Here is a 21,459-nt window from a genome sequence, read left to right as displayed (position 1 = left end):
TGTGAGCCGCCCCGAGGCTTCGGCGAATGGGGCGGCACAGAAGTCCCCTAAATAAACACACAAACAAGCATTTGCCGGGCAACTGACACTAAAAAATATACATAGAGGCACAGTGGTATATTGCTGATAAGCTAGAGGACAGCTTTTAAGGCGCCACGCCTTTTCTCCGCTGCTGGGGCGGGGGGGATCCTAATCAATCTGATCGATTTCAGTCCTCATGTGGCGATCCCAAAAGTGGCGCTGCATTTCTGGGGGAAGGGGCGCTTGCACGAGCCGCTCCCCGCTCCCCGCTTCCCGCTCTCCGCAGGGCAGGACGGGCGCCCCCGGGCGCCGTCCAGCCCGCGCCGAGCCAGCCCCTCCCCCGCGCTCCCGGAGGCACGTGCCGGCACCGCGGCCACGTGACTTCCGGCCCGGGAGGCGGTGCCCAGTCCGCGCCTGCGCAGAACGAGCCCGGCGCGATTTCCCCCCCCCTTTGCGCCCGTCCCGCTTCGGCAGCAGGTGGGGGCGGAGCCGCGCGAGTCCCCGGATGAGGGCAAGATGGCGGCGCTGGTGGTGGCTGCGCTGCGGGCGCTGCAGAGGCTCTGCCGCGTCGCCCTGTTCCTCTCGCAGCTCTACGTCCTCTCCGGGCGCGGTGAGTGCGCGGGGGGGGGGGCGCGTTTCGTCCTCTCCGCTGTCCGTTGCCATTAGTTGGCTGATACGCTTAATATCGGCATGCAGGCCGCTGCGGACGCCACCTCAGTCAGCACGCCGCGGGGAGGGGGACCCCACTTTTAGGGCGGGGTGCTGCCGCTCAGGACTCCCCTGGATTGGGGAGCCCTTCCTGCTCAGGGAGGAAAGCCGGTGATGGTTCTCGGGATTGACTGGGTGGTGGAGGAAAACTCTCTGCACATGCTCAGGAGGAGCATAGGTTGGCTTTATATGGTCCAAAGCAGCCTTTTCCACGTCGGCGCCTTTCAGCTGTGTTGGGAGTACAACTTGCATCGCCCCCAACGCACCTGGAAGGTGGGCCACTGGAAGAGCCCGGTTCGAAGGATGGATGCTTGGACATCTGCAACGCCTCCTTGCAAATCCCACTACGGCTTCCAAAAATGTAATGTTTTGTGTGTTTCCCCCTTTTCCCAGGATCATTAAGCTTGCAGGAATTTCATTCACAACCTCAGCTGTCAAAGGTTGTAACAGTGCCTACCAGCACACACATTCCAACTTCTAAAGTACCAGGTATGCCATGTTTTTGTTTTGTTTTTCGAGGTTTCTGAGAAATACTGTGTGTGCAAAGTGACTTGCTCCTGAAGCTCTACCTGTGAGATCCTTTCTGGGCTTAATTGTTAACATACCAACTTCTGGGAAATGGGTGATGAGAGAAATCTGAAACATACATCTATCTTCATCAAATTAAAAATACATAAGTGAAGTTTTAAATTTGAAAAATAATCCAATTGTACCTCCTAGTAGAAACCTTTTCCCAGTAGGAGCAAAAAGGATGTTAATACACTCCGAAGGTGATATTCACAAACAGACGAAACCATATGAGAATAGGTCTAAATAAATATGCATGTGACTAAATACAATGTCACTTCTCTGAAAACAGCAATTTTTCCTCTTTGTGTGTGAGAGCTTCTTCTGCATTTCAAAACAGTTACACTTTCCAGACTGTTCCCTTACTGTATTTGCTTTTAGTGTTACAGGCAGATCTTCTCTAACCTAGGTGGATGTGACTCATAACTTTACCCAAAGAAATTTTTCTAGCATTGTGGAAATGGTTTGGGGCTGCCATCTTTAATAGGGTTACACAGAAGTGAATTCTCTGGAGATTTTGCTTATAGAAAGCTTCAGCTATTGGGTAGTATGGAAATGAGATTTTGCTCTCCTGCATCTGGGAGTAAGTTGCTCTGAATACAGTGGATGCTGCTCCTGAGTAAATATGCATAGGCTTAGATTGCACATTTGTGAAGTATTTAAAACAGAAACAAATGAATTACTAAACTTTGCTGAGCAATGTGGGAAAATGCGGCTGATTTGGGAACAGCACCTGGGAGCTTCAAATATCTCCTAGCCTTGTGTGGAGAATAACAGAGCCTGTTTTTCCTGGATTTTAATTCTTTAGAGACAACATCAATTCCATCCTACTTGACCCAGTGCCCTAGCAATGGACTCTGCAGCCGGCTGCCTCCACAGTGTATGTCCTGCAAAACAAACTACTCCTGTACCTATGGGAAGCCGGTTGCTTTTGAATGCGAAGCCAATTCCCAGGTCCACTGTGTTGTAAGTGGAAGAGTGGTCATTCATTTGTATTAAGAACATAAACTGCATGGAAAAGACTGCCATCTTGTTTGAAGGAAAGATGCATAAATGCATGCTTGCCTGGGAAAGGTCCGGAGGTGCTGGGTACAGATGAACAAAATCTGTAAGCCGTCCAGGGACCTTTTTTTTTTTTTAAAGTAATGGACAGCATAGGAAACTTAAATAAATCAAATCAAATCTTGGGTAGCATGAAGAGGGCATTTTCTGAGAATATTGGTACTGGCACTAGGTGATGTACCAGAAGGAGGTCTTGCATATTTCACAGTTCATTATCGCTTGATCCCATTTTTATACTCTATACATTGCTGACAATTGAGGATAATTATTCATCCATGGGATGAAGTAAAGGCTAGGCCACAGATACTAAGGCTGCAATGCATTAGGTACTCTTTTAGTTACTGTAGAGCTCTCTGTTGGTTTACATATTTTAAACAAGTAACAGTTTTCCCTCTTGCAGAGAACCCAGTGGGGGCCTCTTTGGGTTTCTTGCATAGGGGGAAATCCACCTAGTGGCTGACCCTCCCCCCCCTCCCTCCCTTTTTGGTAGTTCCTTAATACCTTAAGGTGTCTAAAATCGAGGCACTGGCAGTGGTAGATAACGTTGACAAGTCATTGGGAGGGGATTCTTGCATGTGCCTGTCCTTGAGTCAAGCAAGCTATATTTGATTCTGCAGACGAAAGAATGGTCTAGTCTGTCTAGTGATGTTTTATTAAAGGTGAGGTCCTGTGCATAGTCATCCAGAGAAAAAGGGCCTTCCAGCTCCCACCATTGCTCACTGGGGCATGTGGGATGTAGGCCATTTTCCTGAATAAACCTGCATTGGTTTGCATCCTTAGCAGCCTTAATTTCTACTAAGTCAAGTTACTTATTCATTAGAAAGGAAGGCATTTGTTTGCCTTAAACTTTATAATATAGGCCCCTGTCTTGCGAATCCGGTGCATGAATTCTTCCCAAAAGACTGATGGAGTTTTTCTGATATCCACACAGGATCAGAAAAACAATCGCCAGAAAACCTTCATGATCAACATGACTTGCCAGTTTTGCTGGCAGCTTCCTCCATCGGATTATGTTTGTTCCGACCCCCCAAACTGTAAGACAGTCTCTTGCCCACGGGAGCGATACAGTGCGAATTGCACAGTGCGAGATCATATTCATTGTCTAGGTAAGCCATGCTCTCCTGTTACTTGGGGTGAAGCTTCACTGTAACTTTAAAATCTCACCGCAGTAGCATTTTCTTGTAATAGGTGGAAGTTCGGGTTTGAAAAGTTTTAGTGTTGAGAACTAAAAACTGGCTCAGCCTCGGAAAATGCAGGTAGTCCCCCCCCCCCCCCCCCATCCTTTCCTGTGTTTTAGAGGCACACAAAAAAATACTCAGTACTTAGAAGGATGATGTGTTACTTCCTGCTTATGACTGTAGAATCACACCTATCTTTCTAAGCACAGACTTGCCATAGGACTCAATCCTAGGGATGTTTAGACAGGAGAAAGGTCCTCCAACTCCCAGCATGCCCCAGCCAGCATGGGATTGTGGTCTTAAGAGCGTGGCTTGCTGGGGCATGCTGGGAGCTAGAGGACCTTTTTCCTGTCTAAACATGTCTACTATCACAATTTAAGTCAGCTATGGTGATTCAGCTCTCTCTGATGCATTTCTGCTGGCGTTTGCAGCAATCTTTGAAGTAGGAATATGCAAATAGGAAGACATTCATCTTTTCAGTAAGCCATTCCATTCAGAACAGCCCACGCTTTTAAAAGGCCCTGCCGTGTTGTGAATGAGCTGCTGGCTTATGGTCTGATAGCTCCCACCTAGACTAAGCAGTGTGTGACTTGCAGACGGGAGGGACAACTCAGAGTTGGGACCAATGGTTAAACCATGGGCAAGAGGGCACATGACCGCGTGCTCCTGTTCAGTACACACCACCCAAGATTTTAAAAAGGCCGAGGTTGCCACATAGGCACCCTGGCCTCCTTTACCTTTGTGGTTGCGCCTCTAAGATTTTAATGTATTTTAATTTTAAGGCAACCGGGTCTTTCCCAAGATGCTTTACTGCAACTGGACTGGGGGCTATAAATGGTCTACAGCCTTGGCTCTAAGGTAGGATGATGTTTAGCCTCTTTGGGTATCCAGTACGTGGTCGTGGAACGGTCAAAAAAATCTGCAGCTTGATGGGGATCCAGAATGGTGGTCAGCTCATGGAAAATTCTTAGCTGATCATTTGCCTTTAAACGTTTTCGAAGGATATTGCAGCAATATTTGGGCTTCTTCATTTCCTCCTGTAATTTGCTGAGGATGGCTTTGACTATAAAACATTCAATAACCCATGCCTTCCATATGTTAAAGGCTCTTTCTTTCTTTGTCTGTTTTTTTAAGATGGGCTGAAAGCCTTCCCTTAATCATTTATGTAGCATAAATTAAATAAATAAATGATTTAATTGGTCGTATGCACTCAAATGGTCTTTTATGGGTAGTTTGGTACTATATAATTTATTTTTCCTCTGAAGAAAGCATATATTGCACTGGATTTAAAATAGTGATGTTGACTCCCAGTTCTTTTCTGGGCCCAATTCAAAGTGCTAGTGTGACCCTGTAGATACTTCTGCTTCCCCTGTATGTGTGCTTAGATCTTCCATGGAAGTCTTGTTATGGGTCCTATCCCCACCAGAGGCAGGGCCTTTTTGTGGTAGCACCCCAGTTTTAGGAGTCTCCTCCCGCAGAAGTCACATGATGCCAAGTCTGTTGTCTTTTTGTGTTGTATGGGAAAAGAAAACTTTTTTATTTTCTCAAGCCTTGTAGACTTCTTTTCTTAATCTGATTGTTTTCTGATCTATTGTTTTCATATGAGAAATCGTAATTGAAATACAGGGGTATAAACAGCTAAATATATTTTTTAAAATCTGTTTTAGATTAGACATTTGGTTAAGGCCAGGAATTTAGTCATTTTGTGTTTTTCTTCCTTTTCTTTACCCTCAGCACTTAAGGTTCAAGGCAGGCAAAGTCTTTGATCAGATAATTAGGAGGTCTCTTTAAATTGTACAATGTTCGTAAACATTGTTCAGTGTCGGTATGATGACATGTGGCAGGAAGTGATGAATTTAATTGCCTTGCTGCAAACTTCATTGCAATAGATAAATGGACACCGAGATTGAGGCTCTGAACTGCTTGCATTTTATACATTACCCAGATTCTCTGGGTTGCATACTCTGAACTGCTTGCATGTTCAGAGGGTTTAAGCGCTGCAGCATTCAGCCTCGGGAATTGCGTTACTGGCTGTCGTTAGAGAAACCTCCGCAGATCTGTCTTCTCAAGACCGCTTCTTCATATAGGCTTTCTTGAAAGTGTAACCAGCCAGCCACAGCCACTAACACGGGCTGGAGCGGTGTGTGATTTTACTGCTGCCTTGCTTATTATGCAACTCTTTAGTGTAACATAGCAAGTTCACTGCTGCAATACCTCTGCAGAAAGCAGTGTAATAATCTGGGTAATGTATAAAATGCACATCCTCACGCTTTCTCCGCAGCATCACGCTTGGTGGTTTTGGCGCAGACCGTTTCTATTTGGGCCAATGGCGAGAGGGTCTTGGCAAACTCTTCAGTTTTGGTGGCTTGGGAATTTGGACCCTCATAGACGTGCTACTTATAGGAGTCGGCTACGTGGGCCCCGCAGATGGCTCGCTCTACATCTGAGCACTGATGCACGAAACCTCAGAAGTCAATCACACAGGAAGATACACAAACTGAACTTCAAGAAGAAACCTAGCATCACCTGTTCCGTGTGTGTGTGTTTGCGCGTGTGTGCGCGTATATATATTTAATGTACAGCATCTGTACTTGGCCTGCCTTTAGCTTAAGGTAAAATAAATGAATCACTGAAGGACGGTTTTCTGCGGTTTGTTCCTTTTTGGATTCTCAAATACACTGTTATTTTTTTCTATGAAAACTTTGCACAGCTAAAGCGCAGCTTTGCTTCTTAAACAGATGTGCACTCCTTCATGTAGTGGATGTAGCTAGCAAGTTTCCTGCACGTATTTCTTTTTTTCTTTCAAAACGGTAATGCAGCCAAGTCCACACTGCTGCACGAACATTTCACTGGCAGTTTCTGATCATCTAAACATGTTCTGCAACTTTGCTTCTTTTCCAGTATTGCCTGAAATAAACGCCCAGTCTTTTGAAAAGTTGAAAAGGTTTAATAGAGCTACAAGATGTCTAAATACTGAACCAGGTTTGGTAGACCAATGCTATCTTGAAATCATGAAAGTTGGAGGTGGTTTCGCCTAACGCCTTGCTTAACACAGATTTTGCAGCGGGTTTGAGAGAAGATTGTCCGGCTCAATTGAAATGCCTCCAGCTTTGTATACGTCTCCTGAGGCATTCTGTTCCCCTGCCAGCCAGTGAGGATGCTTCTCCTCGTGTTTACTGGAAGCTTCTTCCTCTGTCAGCAACTTTCTCCTAAATTTAGCTGAAATCTGCTTCCTTGCAGTTTCCCCTTAGCTGTTCTAGTCCTGCGCTCTGAGGTGGGAAAGTAAACCTCCTTCATCTCGCGCGGGGCGGCCTTGAAGATCACTCTCATGCCTTCCCTCAGTCTTGTCTTCTGCAGGCTACGCCCAGCTCTTGGTTTCCGGATCCCTCACAATCCTAGTTGTTCTCTGGATGTGCTTCATTTGGTCAGCAGCTTTCTCTAAAACGAGGGGCCCAGAGCTGGGCACAACACTCCAAATGCGGACCAGTGCAGGACAGTGTGCGACTCTTCCATTTATGGGAGAAGCGTGCTGCCAGGTCACGCCAAGGGTTGTCCAGTGCAGTATTCTGCTCCCACAGGGGCCAGCCAGATGTCTTCGGGAGGCCACGAGCAGGCCAAGAGCACAACAACACCTCCCTGCTTCTGTTCCCCAGCACCTGGTATACAGAATGCGGAAGACAGCTGTGCATCTGCAGCTCTCCTACACGGGCTGCTTCCAATGGGAAATGATACTTTATGCAAAGCCTTTTACGTTTCCACGGGAGGAGCCATTGAAGCAGCCAACTGTGTTTAATGGTTAACCTGGGATTGCTTTTACGCAGAAACATCCCGGAGTTGCTACACTGCAAAACAGACTGAAAGTGGAAGAGGCGAGTGTGCCGGAGCTGAGTGAACGCCCATGGTGCTTCACTCTCCCCCAGAAGTGCCTGTGTTAACTCAGGAATCGCTGCATAAAATGCAGACTGGATCTACGCATTGATTAGACAACCCAGAGTTCTCTTTTTGAGTTGTATGTGGTTTAACAGTATGGGTGGGTTCACCCATCATGGCACCCACAAGTTCAACAGCCCATACCATGGGTTACTATTATGTGTGAATCAGGTCTTAGTCTCTCTTGGTTGTCCATAGGGTGATCACACCAGCCGCCATATTCCTCCCATGTTGTATTTCTCCATCTCCCCTAGACAGGAGTATGGAAGTAACACAAATTTGCCAGAAATGTTTGAACTGCTGTAGAAACATTTCTCAACACCTATCCTAGCTGAGTGATTCCACTGAGTAACGTATTTTAAAGTTGATCTGATGCTCCTATCACATACTCTCTTTGGCTCCTTGCCGCTACTTCTCTAAGTGATGGGCATGTAAAAGCAAGGCAGATACCTGCTATCAAGCCAACCCCTTGGCTTTTTGTGGGACTGATCATGTTGGACAAACCTAGAAAAGGAATGTTCTAACAGACGGTAATAAACTATGCTTTGCTTTGTCATGGTTGTCCTCGGCACTTCCCCTCCCATGCGGAAAATGAGCGACTGCGTTACATGGAGCAAAACTGCCCCGATCCTATGAACCCAGAAGCATGCTCTGGCCTGGCCCTGTTGCTGGAAGGTCCCTTCTGCTCACAACCCCGGCGCCAGTCGCTCCTTCGCGTGACCGGGGCCAGATGGGGAGGAGTCCCGGCGTTGCTATGAAAAGCGCGGTCAGCCCAACGCCTGTGCTGGCTGGGGATGATGGGGCAGTAGTCCCGGGACGCCGCGGGTCGGGGGAAGGTGCGGCGCTGCAGGCCGGCTTTTCTCGCCGCGCTTCCCGGTTCCGTCCCGTTCCCTCGCCGCCCGGGCGGGGGGCTCCGCGGCCGCTGCCCTGCAAGGCGGGTGCCTCCGTCGGCGTCCGCAAGCCGTGCCTCCGGGGGGGGGGGGGCTCCGCGGCTTGCGCGCGGGGCGCGAGGGGCGGCGCCGTCGCTCCGGGGGCGGAGGGCGCGGGCCCGGCGATGGCGGCGGAGAGCGCGGCGGGGGCCGAGGCGGCGCGCCGCTTCTTCCGGCGGCTGCCCAAAGCGGTGAGGCTTGCGCCGCGCTCGCCGGGGGTGGCGCTCGGGGGTCACCGGCTCCCCGCGGGGAAGCGCCCCAGCCGCGCAGGGCTCTCGCGGGCTGGCTGCGCGCCCTGCCGCCTCTCGGCCTGCGCCCCGGAACCTCTCCGGGAGGGCGCCCTGCGGTCGGTGGGGGAGCCGCCGCGCGCCGTGAAATCGGTCCTCGAGGGCAGAATAACATTTAACGAAGCGGAACATACGTGCCCTCCCGCCCCTTGAGATCGGCGGGAGAGGCCCTTCTCCGGGAGCCCCCCCGAAGGACATCGGGAGGGTGAGCCCCCGGAGCAGGGCCTTCTCTGCGGTGGCGCCCCATCCATGGAATGCGCTCCCCAGAGAGGTCCGCCTGGCACCGTTGTTATTTGCTTTTCGGCGCCAGGCTAAGACCTTTTTATTTAAAACTTATTTTAATTGTTAATTTATTTAACTAGGTGGGTTTTTTTAGCCGAGAACGCACTGAGGTTTTATTGAGGTTTTATGGTACTGGGGGGTTTATTGTATTGGGGTTTTAATGTATGGTTAACTTTTTTCCGATGTTGTGAGCCGCCCCGAGGCTTATTGCGATGGAGCGGCATAGAAATGTTTTAAATAAATAAATAAATAAATATTCGTCTGAAGGGTTAAACGCGAAGCATCGGGATACACAGAGGTATCATCCCGCCAGCTCTATTAATGTTCTTCATCATATTTGCATGGCAGAGGGGATACACCTTAAAAACAAAGCGGCGGATTAAGGCAATTCAAATATAGGGTTTAATCTTCCCGCTCGCCACGCGCGCACGCGCGCGCGCGCGCACACACACACACACACACACACACACACACACGAGAAGGCAAGACTCACTGGAGAAGACAATCATCCCAGGGAAGGTTGAAGGCAGAAGATGAAAAGGCCAAGCAAGAGGTGGAGGGACCCCATAAAGGAACCCGCAGACCTGAACTCAGCAGCGCAGAGCAGGGCTGTCCTGGACAGGACGTTTCGGAAGGCTTTCATTACTAGGGTTGCCATGAAGTTGGAGGCGACTTGACGGCACGTAACAGCAGTCACGCCTCAGCCCAACGCTCTGGGGATTGGGGGCAATGTAGTCCAAAACATCTCGAGGGCGCCAGGACAGGAATGGCGGTAAGCTATTAAGAGCAGGTGTGTGGTATCACGTCTCTGTTAGCTAATGCATCTTGGTAGACTTCTCTGTAAGAAGCCCTTAAGTACATCATTTTGCTTGATCAGACCGAATGACCATCCTGCAGTGGCCAACCAAGGGCTTCAGGATGCCAGCAAACTGATGTTGCTTGTTACTCAGCTTGCTACGTTGATGCTTCCCCCCTCCCCAGAAACTGGTACTCGGTCGCCTCACTGAGTATTCCAGATGTAGCCACTGTGCCTCATATTACCTGTTTAGGTACCTGCCACCTACCTGGCAGACGCTGTCAAGGCAGGTGCCATAATGCCAAAGCTGGCCAAAAGAATAAACGCAGCAGAGAAAATACCGGTGCGTCACGGCCTCCAGTAGTGCTCATGGACATGAAACCAAAAAGCTCTAGGCCAGTTTTTCTCCATTTTGTGTCCAATGCTTGTGCTCAGTTTTGTGTCAGTGTTTTGGAGCATGACTCCCATCATTCCCATTCTGGATGGGAGTTGTTGTTCGGTATTTCTAGAGTTGGGCAAGGTTGCTTTTTAGCCCTTTGGATCCTCTTCCATTTCCCACCCCATAATATCCTTTTTGAGTGATTAGAATTGTGCACTGTTGCATGAGTTTTGTTTGCATTTGGAAATATTAAAGTAGGGAAAAGATGTGAAAAATGCTTCAGATAAAATCTTGGGGAGTCAGGAAAGAAACCCCCAAAACAAAACCGTGATCTGCTTCTTATCCAGGAGCTGCATGCTCACTTGAATGGCTCCATCAGTTCGGAAACCATGAAGAAATTGATGGCTCAGAAACCAGATCTTCAGATTGATATTGACATGACTGTGATTGACAAGGGGAAGAAAAGAAGTCTGGAAGAGTGAGTCCCCCCCCCCCGACACGCCTTGAGAGCAATTTCTGGGAGCAGGCCAGCAGATAATTTATCATCAATATTTATGTAGCGTGTTAGTTGCTAAAAACCATCCAAGTGGTGTGCAGTAATTTAAAACAACACTTCATCAGTTATACTAAAAATGCATGTAAGATGCAATCCAGTGTGTGTTTGGGCAGACAGAAGGCTTAGCATTTCCAGTAGGCTGACTTTGGGATGGTAGGAATTCCAGACCTTTTGACTGCCTAAACTTGCATAGGCTTGCATGCATAAGGATCTTTTTTGCAGTGGTCCGATCCTCTGGAATAAGCTGCCATTACAGGTTTCCAGGTCCACCCTTGCCATCTCTTTGGAAGGTCCAGAAAACAGTGCTTTACTCCGACCTTCCCAAATATGCTTTCTCAGTTGGGGCCATCACTGCAGCTGTGGGGTTGCTCCTTTTGGCCAGTATTTGCTTTCAGGACATTTGCCACTCCTGAATTCTTAGTATTTCACTGGCTTTGAGTTTTATTCTTTTCTTCTCATACTGTTATATGCCACCTCGTGCGGTCTCCTGCCCTGAGAGGGCAGCTGAGAGGTATATTCAGTTAAATGAGTAGCCAATGCCTCTCAATTTCAAGGCCTTAAAACAGAGGTGGGGAATATATTTTGAGTTGGCGGGGAGACGGTCCGGGTGTGTGGGTGAAGAAACTCCACCCAGCCCTCCACAAACCATGCCCCTGAAGTCAAAGCCCCCCTGGACAGTTCAACCAGGGACAAGAATTATTAATTTATGTTTATTTCCCCTCTTCCCCATGGTGAAACTCAAGGTGGCTCCACGCCCAGGTTCTTGGGGGGGGGGTCTCCCCTCCAAGCTCAGGCCAGCCCTGGACCTGCTTAGCTTCCACATCGTGGATGCCTCATGCCCCTTCAGACCATACACAGGTTATTCCCAGCAGGTTGGAGCGCTTTCGCCTGCACCAGCCTCTCCTCCTTGGGCAAAGCTGCCGAGGGAGAGAACCCGATAAATACTGAGTTTGTTCCATGGGTACCACCAGATGAATGTAAGCATGGACTGGAGTGTATGGAGCAAGAATGCTCCACACTTCAGCTTTTGATTATACTTTTCCGAGTAAATTCCCTTTCAGTGTAAACACTTAATTTAGGAGAACAACATGGAAGTACGGAAATGTAGCAACTGGTAAGAAATCGAGATACTCAAGAGGGAGAACCCGAAAAGGCTTCCTCTTGAAGGGAGTTGACTTGCTGACTTGAGGGAAGTCGACAATTTGATGACTTCCGGATGTTTTGGACTTCAGCTCCCATCAGCTCCAGCCACTGAGGAAATGTTTTATTATGCGCTTTGCTTTTCTTAAGTAACTGAATGTGACTTTATTGCATGTACTGTAAAAAGCTTTGCAGGCTCACAGTCCACATGTTGCATCATACGATGAGCTATCAAGCATTCTAATATGTTTTACAATATCCAGAAAATTGATTACCGTTAAAATAAAAATTAAAACGTCATTAAAAAATCCAAATAATTTCTACTTGCTAAGCATGCGGATCAGTTCTGTTCAGTGATAGAATCTGTGGCTTCCCTCCCCTCTTAATTGCATGCATAATTTCTTAGTGGTTTCATGCGATTATCTTTCCCATCACTGGCGCAGATGTTTCCAGATGTTTCAGCTCATCCATCAGATTACCAATAGGACTGAAGACATATTAATGGTAGGTGAAGTTTAGCTTCTTTTCACATGTTCTGCTGAGCACATCGCTGAAAGTTTTCAGTTGTTGGCTGATCGTGATTTGGCATTTCTGGTTGAATGGCTTATTCCCAAGTCATTCTATTGTCTCTCTGGGCTGTACACAGTCGTGCCGCCCTCTCTTCCAACTTTTCCCTGCAACAAGGGATGTTAGGTTGAACGGCCGAGGTTTGGGGGCCCCTCCCTCAGTCAGCGCTCTGTTTCCTCCTCTTCCTCATGGCTAGCATTCCTTCTTTGCCAAGCCCAGAGTCAGGGAGCGAGGAGGCCCTGGCTTCCCCTGCCTGCCACCTCCATTGCCTGGGCCGGAGTGAGGGGCAAGCCAACGGGAACAGGGGGGGCAACTCCGGAAGTCTTCTCCGTGAGCGGGTGCCTGGCTGTGCCGATCCTGATACCAGCCCGAATGGCTGCGCACTCCCTTCCAAGGCTGTGCATTTTAAACAACTGTGCCCCCTCTGCAGATCTGCTTTCGGTCTAAAATTCCACTGTGATTTCAGGTCACCAAGGATGTTATTCGCGAGTTTGCTGCCGACGGAGTCAAGTACCTAGAGCTCAGGAGCACGCCCAGAGAGGAGTCTGCCACTGGTAATCAGCCGCCCTTTCTTGCGGGAAACGAGCAAGCGAGCAAAGACCTGCCTTGGAAGGCTCCTTTCTATGAGCTCTCCACTCCGAGAAGCGTTGCTTCTTCCAGCCACAGTTCGGGGTGGGGGGAATTTAGAATTGGGAGCAGTAAAGCACTGAAATACCTTCCAGTCGAAATTGGCTCATGGCTGCCCTTGCGTATCCGTGCATTTTTTTATTTAGTGGCACGTGGACCCTGCCTGAACAATATCCAGCACTGGTCTGAATGTTGTGATGCTCGGATAGATGCGTTGCCATAGCCTGGTCTGACTGCAATAGATATTGGGAGGCAAAAAACAGTGGGGTGTGTGTGTGTGTGTGTGTGTGTGTGTGAACACTTCAAGTTTCCCCAGTCTGGCGATCTCTGGATGTTCTGGACTTCAGCTCCCATCAGCTTTAGCCAGCTATGTTCAGTGGTCAGGAAAGCTGGGAGTTGTTATCCAAAAAGATCTGGTGTGGGCCTAGGCTGGGGAAACTATTTGTTTTATTCCCGAAATGCATGCCAATCTTATCCGTGCCTTTTCACAGGTATGACCAAAACTACGTATGTGGAAGCGGTCCTTGAGGGTATAAGACAATGCAAAGAAGATGAGCTGGATATAGACGTCAGGTAAGTTGGAGGCCCGAGCCCTCGGGCTTCAGATCCTCCAATTCCTAGTGCTGAGTTCCCGGTGAAAGACGCACAGGCCCTCCTAAGCGCTCTTGCTGTTTCCTCTGCTGAAACCCACCTGTGTCCACTTTTGTGGGAAAACAGGCCTCCGTTTGTGCACGGAACAGTACTGATTTGGAACTTACCTTGAAAATCTTCCGGCTGAGCTCTCCCACTGGGTGTCCCAGGTGATCCTTGCTTAAAGGGGCTGAGCTGTCCAGCTGACATTGATAGGTGTAAGGGAGGGACTTCAACTTGGTGGAAGCAGGTGCTTTGCAGAGTGTCCCAGGTTTCTCCAGGTGAAGGGATCCAGTAGCAAGGGATGGAAAGCAGCTTCTCCACCAGCATGCCTGTAGGGGACTGCTGGATGGGAAACCGTCTGGCCGTGCTTGGAGGTTGTTTTTGGCTACATCTTTTGCATGATGCATTTTGCTGGCTCTTCACTTCACTGCATTCTAGATTTCTAATATCAGTGGACAGAAGCCGGGGACCCAGAGTTGCCAAGGAAACAGTTAAACTGGCGGAAGACTTTCTGCTTTCAACTGACGGAGTGGTCGTGGGCCTTGATCTCAGTGGAAATCCTACGGTAAGCATTCCTTAACACACCAAAAATATTGCGTGTTTTCATTGGGTGTCAAGTATTCTGTATTCCTGTGTGTGCATGTTTACTGAGCTCTGTTTGCGATTCGTGTTTGCTTTCAAGATAGGACATGGAAAAGACTTTCTGGAGCCTCTCCTGCAAGCCAGAAAAGCTGGGCTGAAGCTGGCGCTCCATCTTGCAGAGGTAACATGTTTGCCGTGTGGGGAATTTGCAGTGGGAACAGTCATGCAAGGGGTTTGGCGAGCAAGCTTAAATGCTGACCGCATCGCCCCAGTCAGTCCACCCCAGTCTCTTTTTTAAGACAGCCACACCAGGCATGTTCGGCATGACCGTGTGCATGTCCCCGTGCGCAGCTTGGCCCAGCGTGTCTTCTTTGCAGATCCCCAACCAGGAAGAGGAGACCAGGCTCCTCCTGGGCCTGCCCCCTGACAGGATCGGACACGGCACGTTTCTGCGTTCTTCATCGACCGCCTTGCACGATCTTGTACACCTTGTCCGGCAAAGGCACATACCCCTCGGTAAGAAAGGAGGTGGAATGCAAGCTCGGGGTGGCAGGACTCACCAGGCCTCTGCCGCTGTGGCCTGTGGACGCCCCGGCCCTCGGCCCTTGCTTCCCACAGCCACCACCGCTGGTGTCGGAGACTTTTCTTGGGGAGAGACAGGGAGGGCATTAGGTGGAGCTTCTGGGTGAGCATCGCTGGTCTCATTTGCTATGGTGTTCGGACCGACACAGACCTTCTCAAGCTTCGCCATGGGGAGTTCGGACCTGAGAGCACTTCCATATGAAATCCAACCATGTAAAAAACCCCCCAAACCCACAGCATACTGAATTACAAGCAGAAATTCGATCAAACCCTTGCTTTACGTGGGAAGGTTTTTCAGGTGTGGGGATTTGCAAACCCACAAAATATGGGGTGGCCCAGTATTAACGCCATTGCCTGGGAAGTTCCCACAGATGCCCTTGGCCTCCATTCTCAGACTAGCATGGATGTTTGTATCATCTCGAAAGGGCTAAGGGGATTTCGAGCATTCCTCCACTGCCCTGGGTAAGAAAATAGTTTTTCTTTTTTTTCGATTTATATCCTGCCTTTTTCCTACCAAGGGCTCAAGGCAGCTGGCATCATTCTCCTCCTCCATCTTATCCCCACAACAACAACCCTGTGGGGTAGGTTGGGCTGAGCATCTGTGACTGGCCCAAGTCACCCAGTTGGCTCCAAGGCTGAGTGGGGACTCGAATCCAGATCGCCTGAGTCCCAGTCCCACGCTCTTCACTTCACCACTATGCCACACTGGCTCTCTTGCATGGGTTTGTTGTTCTGCAGACAGCCGAGGTGGTTCTGCGGGAGAGAGAGTTTAAACCGGGGTGCTGAACTGCTCTCCTCTCCAGAAGCCACCCAAATCCACCCCGGAGAAGGCCTTTGTGGGCCGTGTTGCAGGAACAGATGGCGCTGAAAGCAAAATGCAAAACCAAAACAGAATGGGGAAGGCAGGAAAGCCAGCCCGTTCCAGCTGTTCCTGCCAGCTGCAAACCTCGGAAGAATCATTTCCTTTTGGGAGGGACCAGGAATGGGCCTGGCTGTCTGGAAGAGCTTGGGGGGACGGACAGGGGCCCTGGGCCTACAGCTCCGCACCCTGGTTTAGACCTGGATGTTTCTTAATTCGAGGATCAGGGCAGAATGTCTCTTTTTCCTGTGATGGCTCCTCGTGCGCTTCTGATTCCCTCCTTCACGGACTCCCCTTTGCTTCCTCAGAAATCTGCATGACGTCAAACCTCAAAGGCCAGACGGTGCCTTCCAGCGAGCAGCATCACTTCGGGTTTTGGTACAGTGCAGGCCACCCCATCGTTCTTTGTGTAAGTTCTTCTTTTCTGGGCACAAAGACCTTGGGTTGAAACCTCCTTTCCAAAAAACAGCATGGAACCCTCATTCAGATTTAGCTCGACGTCTCTGTCTTAAGAATCTGCACACCGCAGAATCAGGCCAAGGGAAATATTTATATCCACAGCAGCCAACTAGGTATCTGCAGGGAGACGATCTGTCCTTTCCTATTGTTGTACATAGCAGTTGTTGGCAGGTATACTGCTCCTACACATGGAGGTTTTGTCTGCCTTTCATGATCAGGTAGGTATGGATTTTGATAAATCACGGAGGGCAATTCTAGCCTGACCCATTCTTCTGATGTGCTGGACGTGTGTTTATCGCAGTCAGTCCCTCCATTTTATGATTTTTTTTTTAATACAATAGAGCCTTCCAAAGTGGCTTCCCCCATGTGTGTAGACAGAAGTCAGATTCCCTTGTTTGCATAATGCTCTGCTGAGTGGGCCTTACGCAGGATGCCCCAGACTTCTTTGTGACAGGTAGTCCTTGGACGGTCGAGTGAGTATCTTGGAAATGTGCTTTGAAAGCAGGAAGCTTGCAAACCAGTAGGGGAGGGGACAGCTGTCCTTTGGCGGAGGCCTCTTCTTCCGCGCGCAAAAGCGAAGGAATTAACACGCCGTCTTTCACAATGTGTTTCGCCGTTAGACGGACGACAAAGGTGTTTTTGCGACCGACCTGTCTCAGGAGTACCAGCTGGCTGCAGACACGTTTCAGCTCTCCAAAGCACAGATATGGGACCTCTCCTATGAGGCCATCAACCACATCTTTGCCTCTAGCCATACGAAGGCCACACTAAAGGAACGATGGCATAAACTCAGACCATCTGTACTAGAGTAGCTACGTCAGAACCCCACCGAATGGTGCGCGTGCACCATGTGGCTGATGCCAGACAGAACAGGCCGATGTTTACCGGGATCTACCTCGTAAATCTGCAGGGGCCTCGCAGAAGGTCAGCAACGTTTTCCAACGCCCAGGGGCTGAACAACTGCAAATGCAAAACACACTTTCTGCTTCCTCGTGCTGTTGAAATCAAGAAAGCTTGCTGGAAAACAGGAGTATGTGAGCGGATGTGGACGGAACTTGGGAGCACGTGCATACAGAAGAAGCAGAACGTTCCCTACGGAATGGAAAAGCAATTGCGATTCTACCCACAGCTTACAATGGGAGGGCAAGGATTGTACGGTGTTCCAAAGGTGCTGTCTGGAAAAAGTTCGGGTCTTGCTCATAGGGGTTTCTTTTATCTCAGAGGCAAGAGTGCTGCCTCTTTCTAGCCAGGAAATCAATGCGATCCCCTCGTGTTGAACCAAGCCGGCATTTCCTTCGGACAAGCGGCCTGCATCTATTTCACTAGCATCTGATCGCAGAAAGGCCCAGCTACTATGGATCGTAAATGTAGGAAATCAGTAACACCCGCTTTAAGCATTTTTCCCTCTTAGATGTTTCCTCCCCATTTTGGTTCAAATGAAATCAAACATTTTAAGGGTCAGTGTGCAGCAGAAGTGATACGAGGCTCGCCTTGCGATCACATTCAGTGCTTTTGTGCTGTGCTGTGCTGTGTATACTGCTTGAATGCAAGGTGCTGTTTGGGGCAACGAAAAGCACCCGGAGGAAATTCGTGACGCTCCTCTTACTGACCTAGAAATACGGGTTAACTGTGTGGTTCTCCCACTGCCTGTTTTTGTAGGATGGGCATCGTGCTGAGGCAGTGGATCTGGCACAGCAAATACTCTTTCTGTTCTCCAGTCCAGAAAGGGCAGACAGCTAAATGGGGCTGCACCAAAACACTCTCCAGAAATGAAAAACACAAGCGTTTGTCACCCTTCAGGCTTGACGCAAGAGCTATCAGACACCAAGGGTAAAGGGGAGGAGAGAGACGAAGCAGAATCGGAGACCGATTTAACAGGCACATAAATCACCTGTGGAAGGATCCAGGACCAATAGCAGGACAGCAAATCATCCCACGAGCTGCGGAAGAGGAGGGAGAAATAGCAAAGTGTTCTCATTTCAGGCTACCAGTTTTAATAGCACAAAGAGCTTCTGCTTGTCCTCAGTTTCCTTTCTGGCTTGCCTTTAGCTGGTCCAAAGCCAGAGTCGGTCACACACTGCAAAAGACCAAAGGGAGTTGAAACTTGTATGGAGTAAGACCTGAGAGAGAAGACAAGAATCCTGACCTCCCTGGTGGAATTCTGGAACTCCTCGCTATCTGAGGAGGGAAAACCCTCGTGGAAGTTCCTCTCCACATTTTCTCTCTCGTGTTAAGGCTGGTGGTTTCATGGGGCTCCCCTCTTAATGTCGCAGGTCCATCGTGTTTTCAGATCCAGATCCATGGGCCACTCTGCCCTCCAGCAGGATGGGTGCAAGACCTCCTCCTGCCCAAGCTCCTCAGCAGCAGGTGAATGCAGGCAGGCCGCCTCTGGTGGAGGAGGAAGCCCATGGCCAGCAAGGCTAGTAGCCACGGACAGCCTCTTCCCTCATGAATCTGTCGTGTCCCTTTTTAAAGCCGTCCAAAGTGGTGGCGGAGAACTCCCTAGCTCAGCTCGATGCTGTGTGAAGCAGTCCCCCCTTCTTTTCTCTCTCCCAGGCACTAATTCTCATGTCACCCCTCCTCTGCCTCCCAGTCCTTAGTGGGTTTTGCACAGCTTTTCCTCCCCGCCCTCATGGTTAAAATCCTTCTAAGGCTTAGTTACTGGCAGTAGGAGCTTTAAACTAAAACAGGCTGGTCGTTTTTTTGAGATTTGGCTCCTCCTCCTCTGCCTTTGGCCACACCCACTACTGCCTCCCCACCCCAAACATCTCCGAAATGAAATTTGCCCGTAGGCTTCGAGACCCGGTCCGAATGATTGAATATTCAGTCACGGACCGAATGCTTGTTGGTAAGGGTCATTCACAGCTATAAGGGATGGGGCATAAAGCTTTCGGATAAAGCTGCACAAACCGCTTGGTCACCTGAAAGAAAGAGCAGAGCTGAGAGGAGGAAGTGGGGGGTGGGGGGGGGGGAGATAAACAGCACACTGACCAAAGGGCTTGCCCGCTGTTCTCCAGGGTTTTATGGAATTGACGACATTTACATAATTGATCCACTTCTGCTCCCAATTAGGACCAGACCCTGAAAAAGTGGAACTAAACGTTAGCACGATGCCGTGTCGGGAAAAGCCTTTGGCTATGGGGTGGCCTACAAATGCGATAAACAATTAAGTAAAAGACTCTTCCTTTTATAGTCTCCATCACATTTCTTTTAAAAAACGAACAGTAGTGCCGAGGAGAAGATCATAAACATTGGGATGGTCCATTCCTTTTGAGACCCTTTTTCGCTCTGAATTGTCAGTCTTTGCTAGGAGTAGAAGAGGAAGCATCTCCCCGCAGACCAAAGTCTGAGATTCAGTGAAGTTGCAGCTGGTAGGATCAGGATCAGGATCAGATCCAGCCCTGGGGCAAAGACGACCGTGTTGCCGGATTCCCAACAGCCCAAGAACAGTCCCATATCTACACCCACTTGGTGAATCAGTCCAACCCACCAGAAGCACTAATGGAGAGGAGGAAGGGAATTATGTCAGCCTCTTTGAGTTCCTTGCAAAGAGAAAAGGCAAGATACACATTTAATGAAAACATATCCTGCTCCAAAACCTGGAGAACCCCTGCCGGCCCAGGACCTGTTTCAGATTTTATGTGTAAATGCTTCCTGGCCAGGTTTGCAATGGCAGTGGGCGCTTGGAGGCAAGCCCTATGGAGGAATTGGCCACGGTGGCTTGTTATTACCTGCTCAAGCGCAACCCTGGTGGTTTAGATAGTTCATAGCGGGTGGCTCTTTAAGGTTGCTAACCTGAGGATCTTTTTACCTGTGGCCTGGCTTAAATCAAGAATCATGGCTCCCCGATGTTTAATGCTTTCTCGCATGAATCCGCTGTTGTCTACAGTCTTCAAGGAAGAAAAAATGAAGATCAGCATGCTAGGATAGTGGCCAAACTATTATGAAATTCTAAAGCTGGAAGGGGGCAGAAGTTCAGCAAGCGTGGCTTTTTTCCTTTGTTTCTTACATTTCTATGCCACCCAATAGCCAAAGCACTCTGGGCAGTTTCCAACAACTGAAGCCACAGCATACCATGTGATAAAAGATAATTTAAAAAGTTTTAAAGACTACAGGACATAATAAAATGAAAACCAAAGTAAAACCTACTCAAATCGAATGAAAACCAAAGTAAAACCTACTCAAATCGAATGAAAACCAAAGTGAAACCTACTAAAAATGAAAACGAAAGTAAAACCTAGTCGAATCGAATGAAAACCAAAGTAAAACCTACTAAAAATGAAAACCAAAGTAAAACCTAGTCGAATCAGTTGAAAACCAAAGTAAAACCTACTAAAAATGAAAACCAAAGTAAAACCTACTAAAAATGAAAACCAAAGTAAAACCTAGTCGAATTGGATGAAAACCAAAGTAAAACCTACTAAAAATGAAAACCAAAGTAAAACTAAAAATGGAAACCAAGGTAAAACCAAGGTGCAAACCTTGTGCATGCATTTCTATTTAAGCTCCAGCAATTGCTCTACACCTGCAGTTCTCAATGAGGGTTTGCAGATTGTAGGCTCATGGCTGTCCTGGGAGTGGCTTCCAAAGGGCCCACCCTAAGCGGAGGTAGAGAGAAGGCTTTCTCCCCCCTCCCAAGGTAGGCCCCATACAGGCTGCACTTTCTCCAGGGAACGGACTCTCCTCTTGGGATCGCGCAGCTGCCTGCAGATCCGCGCTCCGAGGGCCACATACGCATCTCTGCAACGGAGGATCTGCCCCCCGCACCCCAGTGAAGAGGGGAAAGGAACACGTGTGTATTGATGCAGTTCTAGGCAGCAAGCTTGTAACTTAAATAGGAGTACAACATGCCCCGCCATGGCGAAGAGGGCAGTGGCCACGCGCCCCATCAGCTCTGCCCACTGAGGGCGAGGCCCAGCGCTTGCCCCTAATTGGCCTTTATCTTCAAACTGGACTTGGACCCGAGCACTTTTCAAATAGAGGATGCCCCCCTGGAAGATGGCCACATGGCCACCCTCCTGCGGACACATCCCCAGCTGAAGCAGCACCATGAGAATCTGTGCACACCGGAGGAAAGGTGTTCATACCGTAAGAGATGGCAGGTGGAGTGATACAGGCCAGGTGGGAAGGAAGCCATACTTACGGGGCTGGGAACGTAAAGATAGAAGGGTCTGTCGCTGCCGTATTCTGGGGAGATGGCGTAAGGAGGCACACATCCCCTGCAAAGAGTGAGGGAGACGGGTGTGACAAGTCTGCAAGGAGTTAACTTCCTTGTTCTTTTCCTGTAAGGAAATCTTGGAAACGCAGAATGGTTT

General features: G+C 49.1%; 2 protein-coding genes across 4 annotated transcripts; both read left to right on the top strand.

Annotated features, from left to right (window-relative positions):
- Positions 1-517: 517 nt before the first annotated feature.
- On the top strand, positions 518-6,173 carry TM2D3 (TM2 domain containing 3). Its single transcript, XM_044438958.1, has 6 exons — positions 518-631; positions 1,123-1,218; positions 2,105-2,262; positions 3,290-3,464; positions 4,319-4,394; positions 5,818-6,173. The coding sequence occupies exons 1-6, from the start codon at positions 538-540 to the stop codon at positions 5,981-5,983; spliced, it is 765 nt and encodes a 254-aa protein (XP_044294893.1). The 5' UTR covers positions 518-537; the 3' UTR covers positions 5,984-6,173.
- On the top strand, positions 4,345-18,514 carry ADAL (adenosine deaminase like). Of its 3 annotated transcripts, none has more exons than XM_044438957.1 (10): positions 4,345-4,394; positions 10,487-10,617; positions 12,279-12,339; positions 12,869-12,956; positions 13,521-13,602; positions 14,101-14,227; positions 14,345-14,425; positions 14,622-14,760; positions 15,994-16,094; positions 17,804-18,514. In XM_044438957.1, the coding sequence occupies exons 1-10, from the start codon at positions 4,371-4,373 to the stop codon at positions 17,882-17,884; spliced, it is 915 nt and encodes a 304-aa protein (XP_044294892.1). In that variant the 5' UTR covers positions 4,345-4,370; the 3' UTR covers positions 17,885-18,514. The 3 variants fall into 3 exon arrangements, with proteins under 3 accessions (XP_044294892.1, XP_044294890.1, XP_044294891.1); XM_044438955.1 differs by lacking the exon at positions 17,804-18,514 and adding an exon at positions 16,765-17,599; XM_044438956.1 differs by lacking the exons at positions 4,345-4,394; positions 17,804-18,514 and adding exons at positions 8,531-8,586; positions 16,765-17,599.
- The last annotated feature ends 2,945 nt before the right edge of the window (positions 18,515-21,459 follow it).

Source organism: Varanus komodoensis, unplaced genomic scaffold, assembly GCF_004798865.1.
Source record: "Varanus komodoensis strain SLA01 unplaced genomic scaffold, ASM479886v1 scaffold33, whole genome shotgun sequence".
Classification (NCBI taxonomy): domain Eukaryota; kingdom Metazoa; phylum Chordata; class Lepidosauria; order Squamata; family Varanidae; genus Varanus; species Varanus komodoensis.
This window is presented reverse-complemented; position numbering and strand designations above follow the sequence as displayed.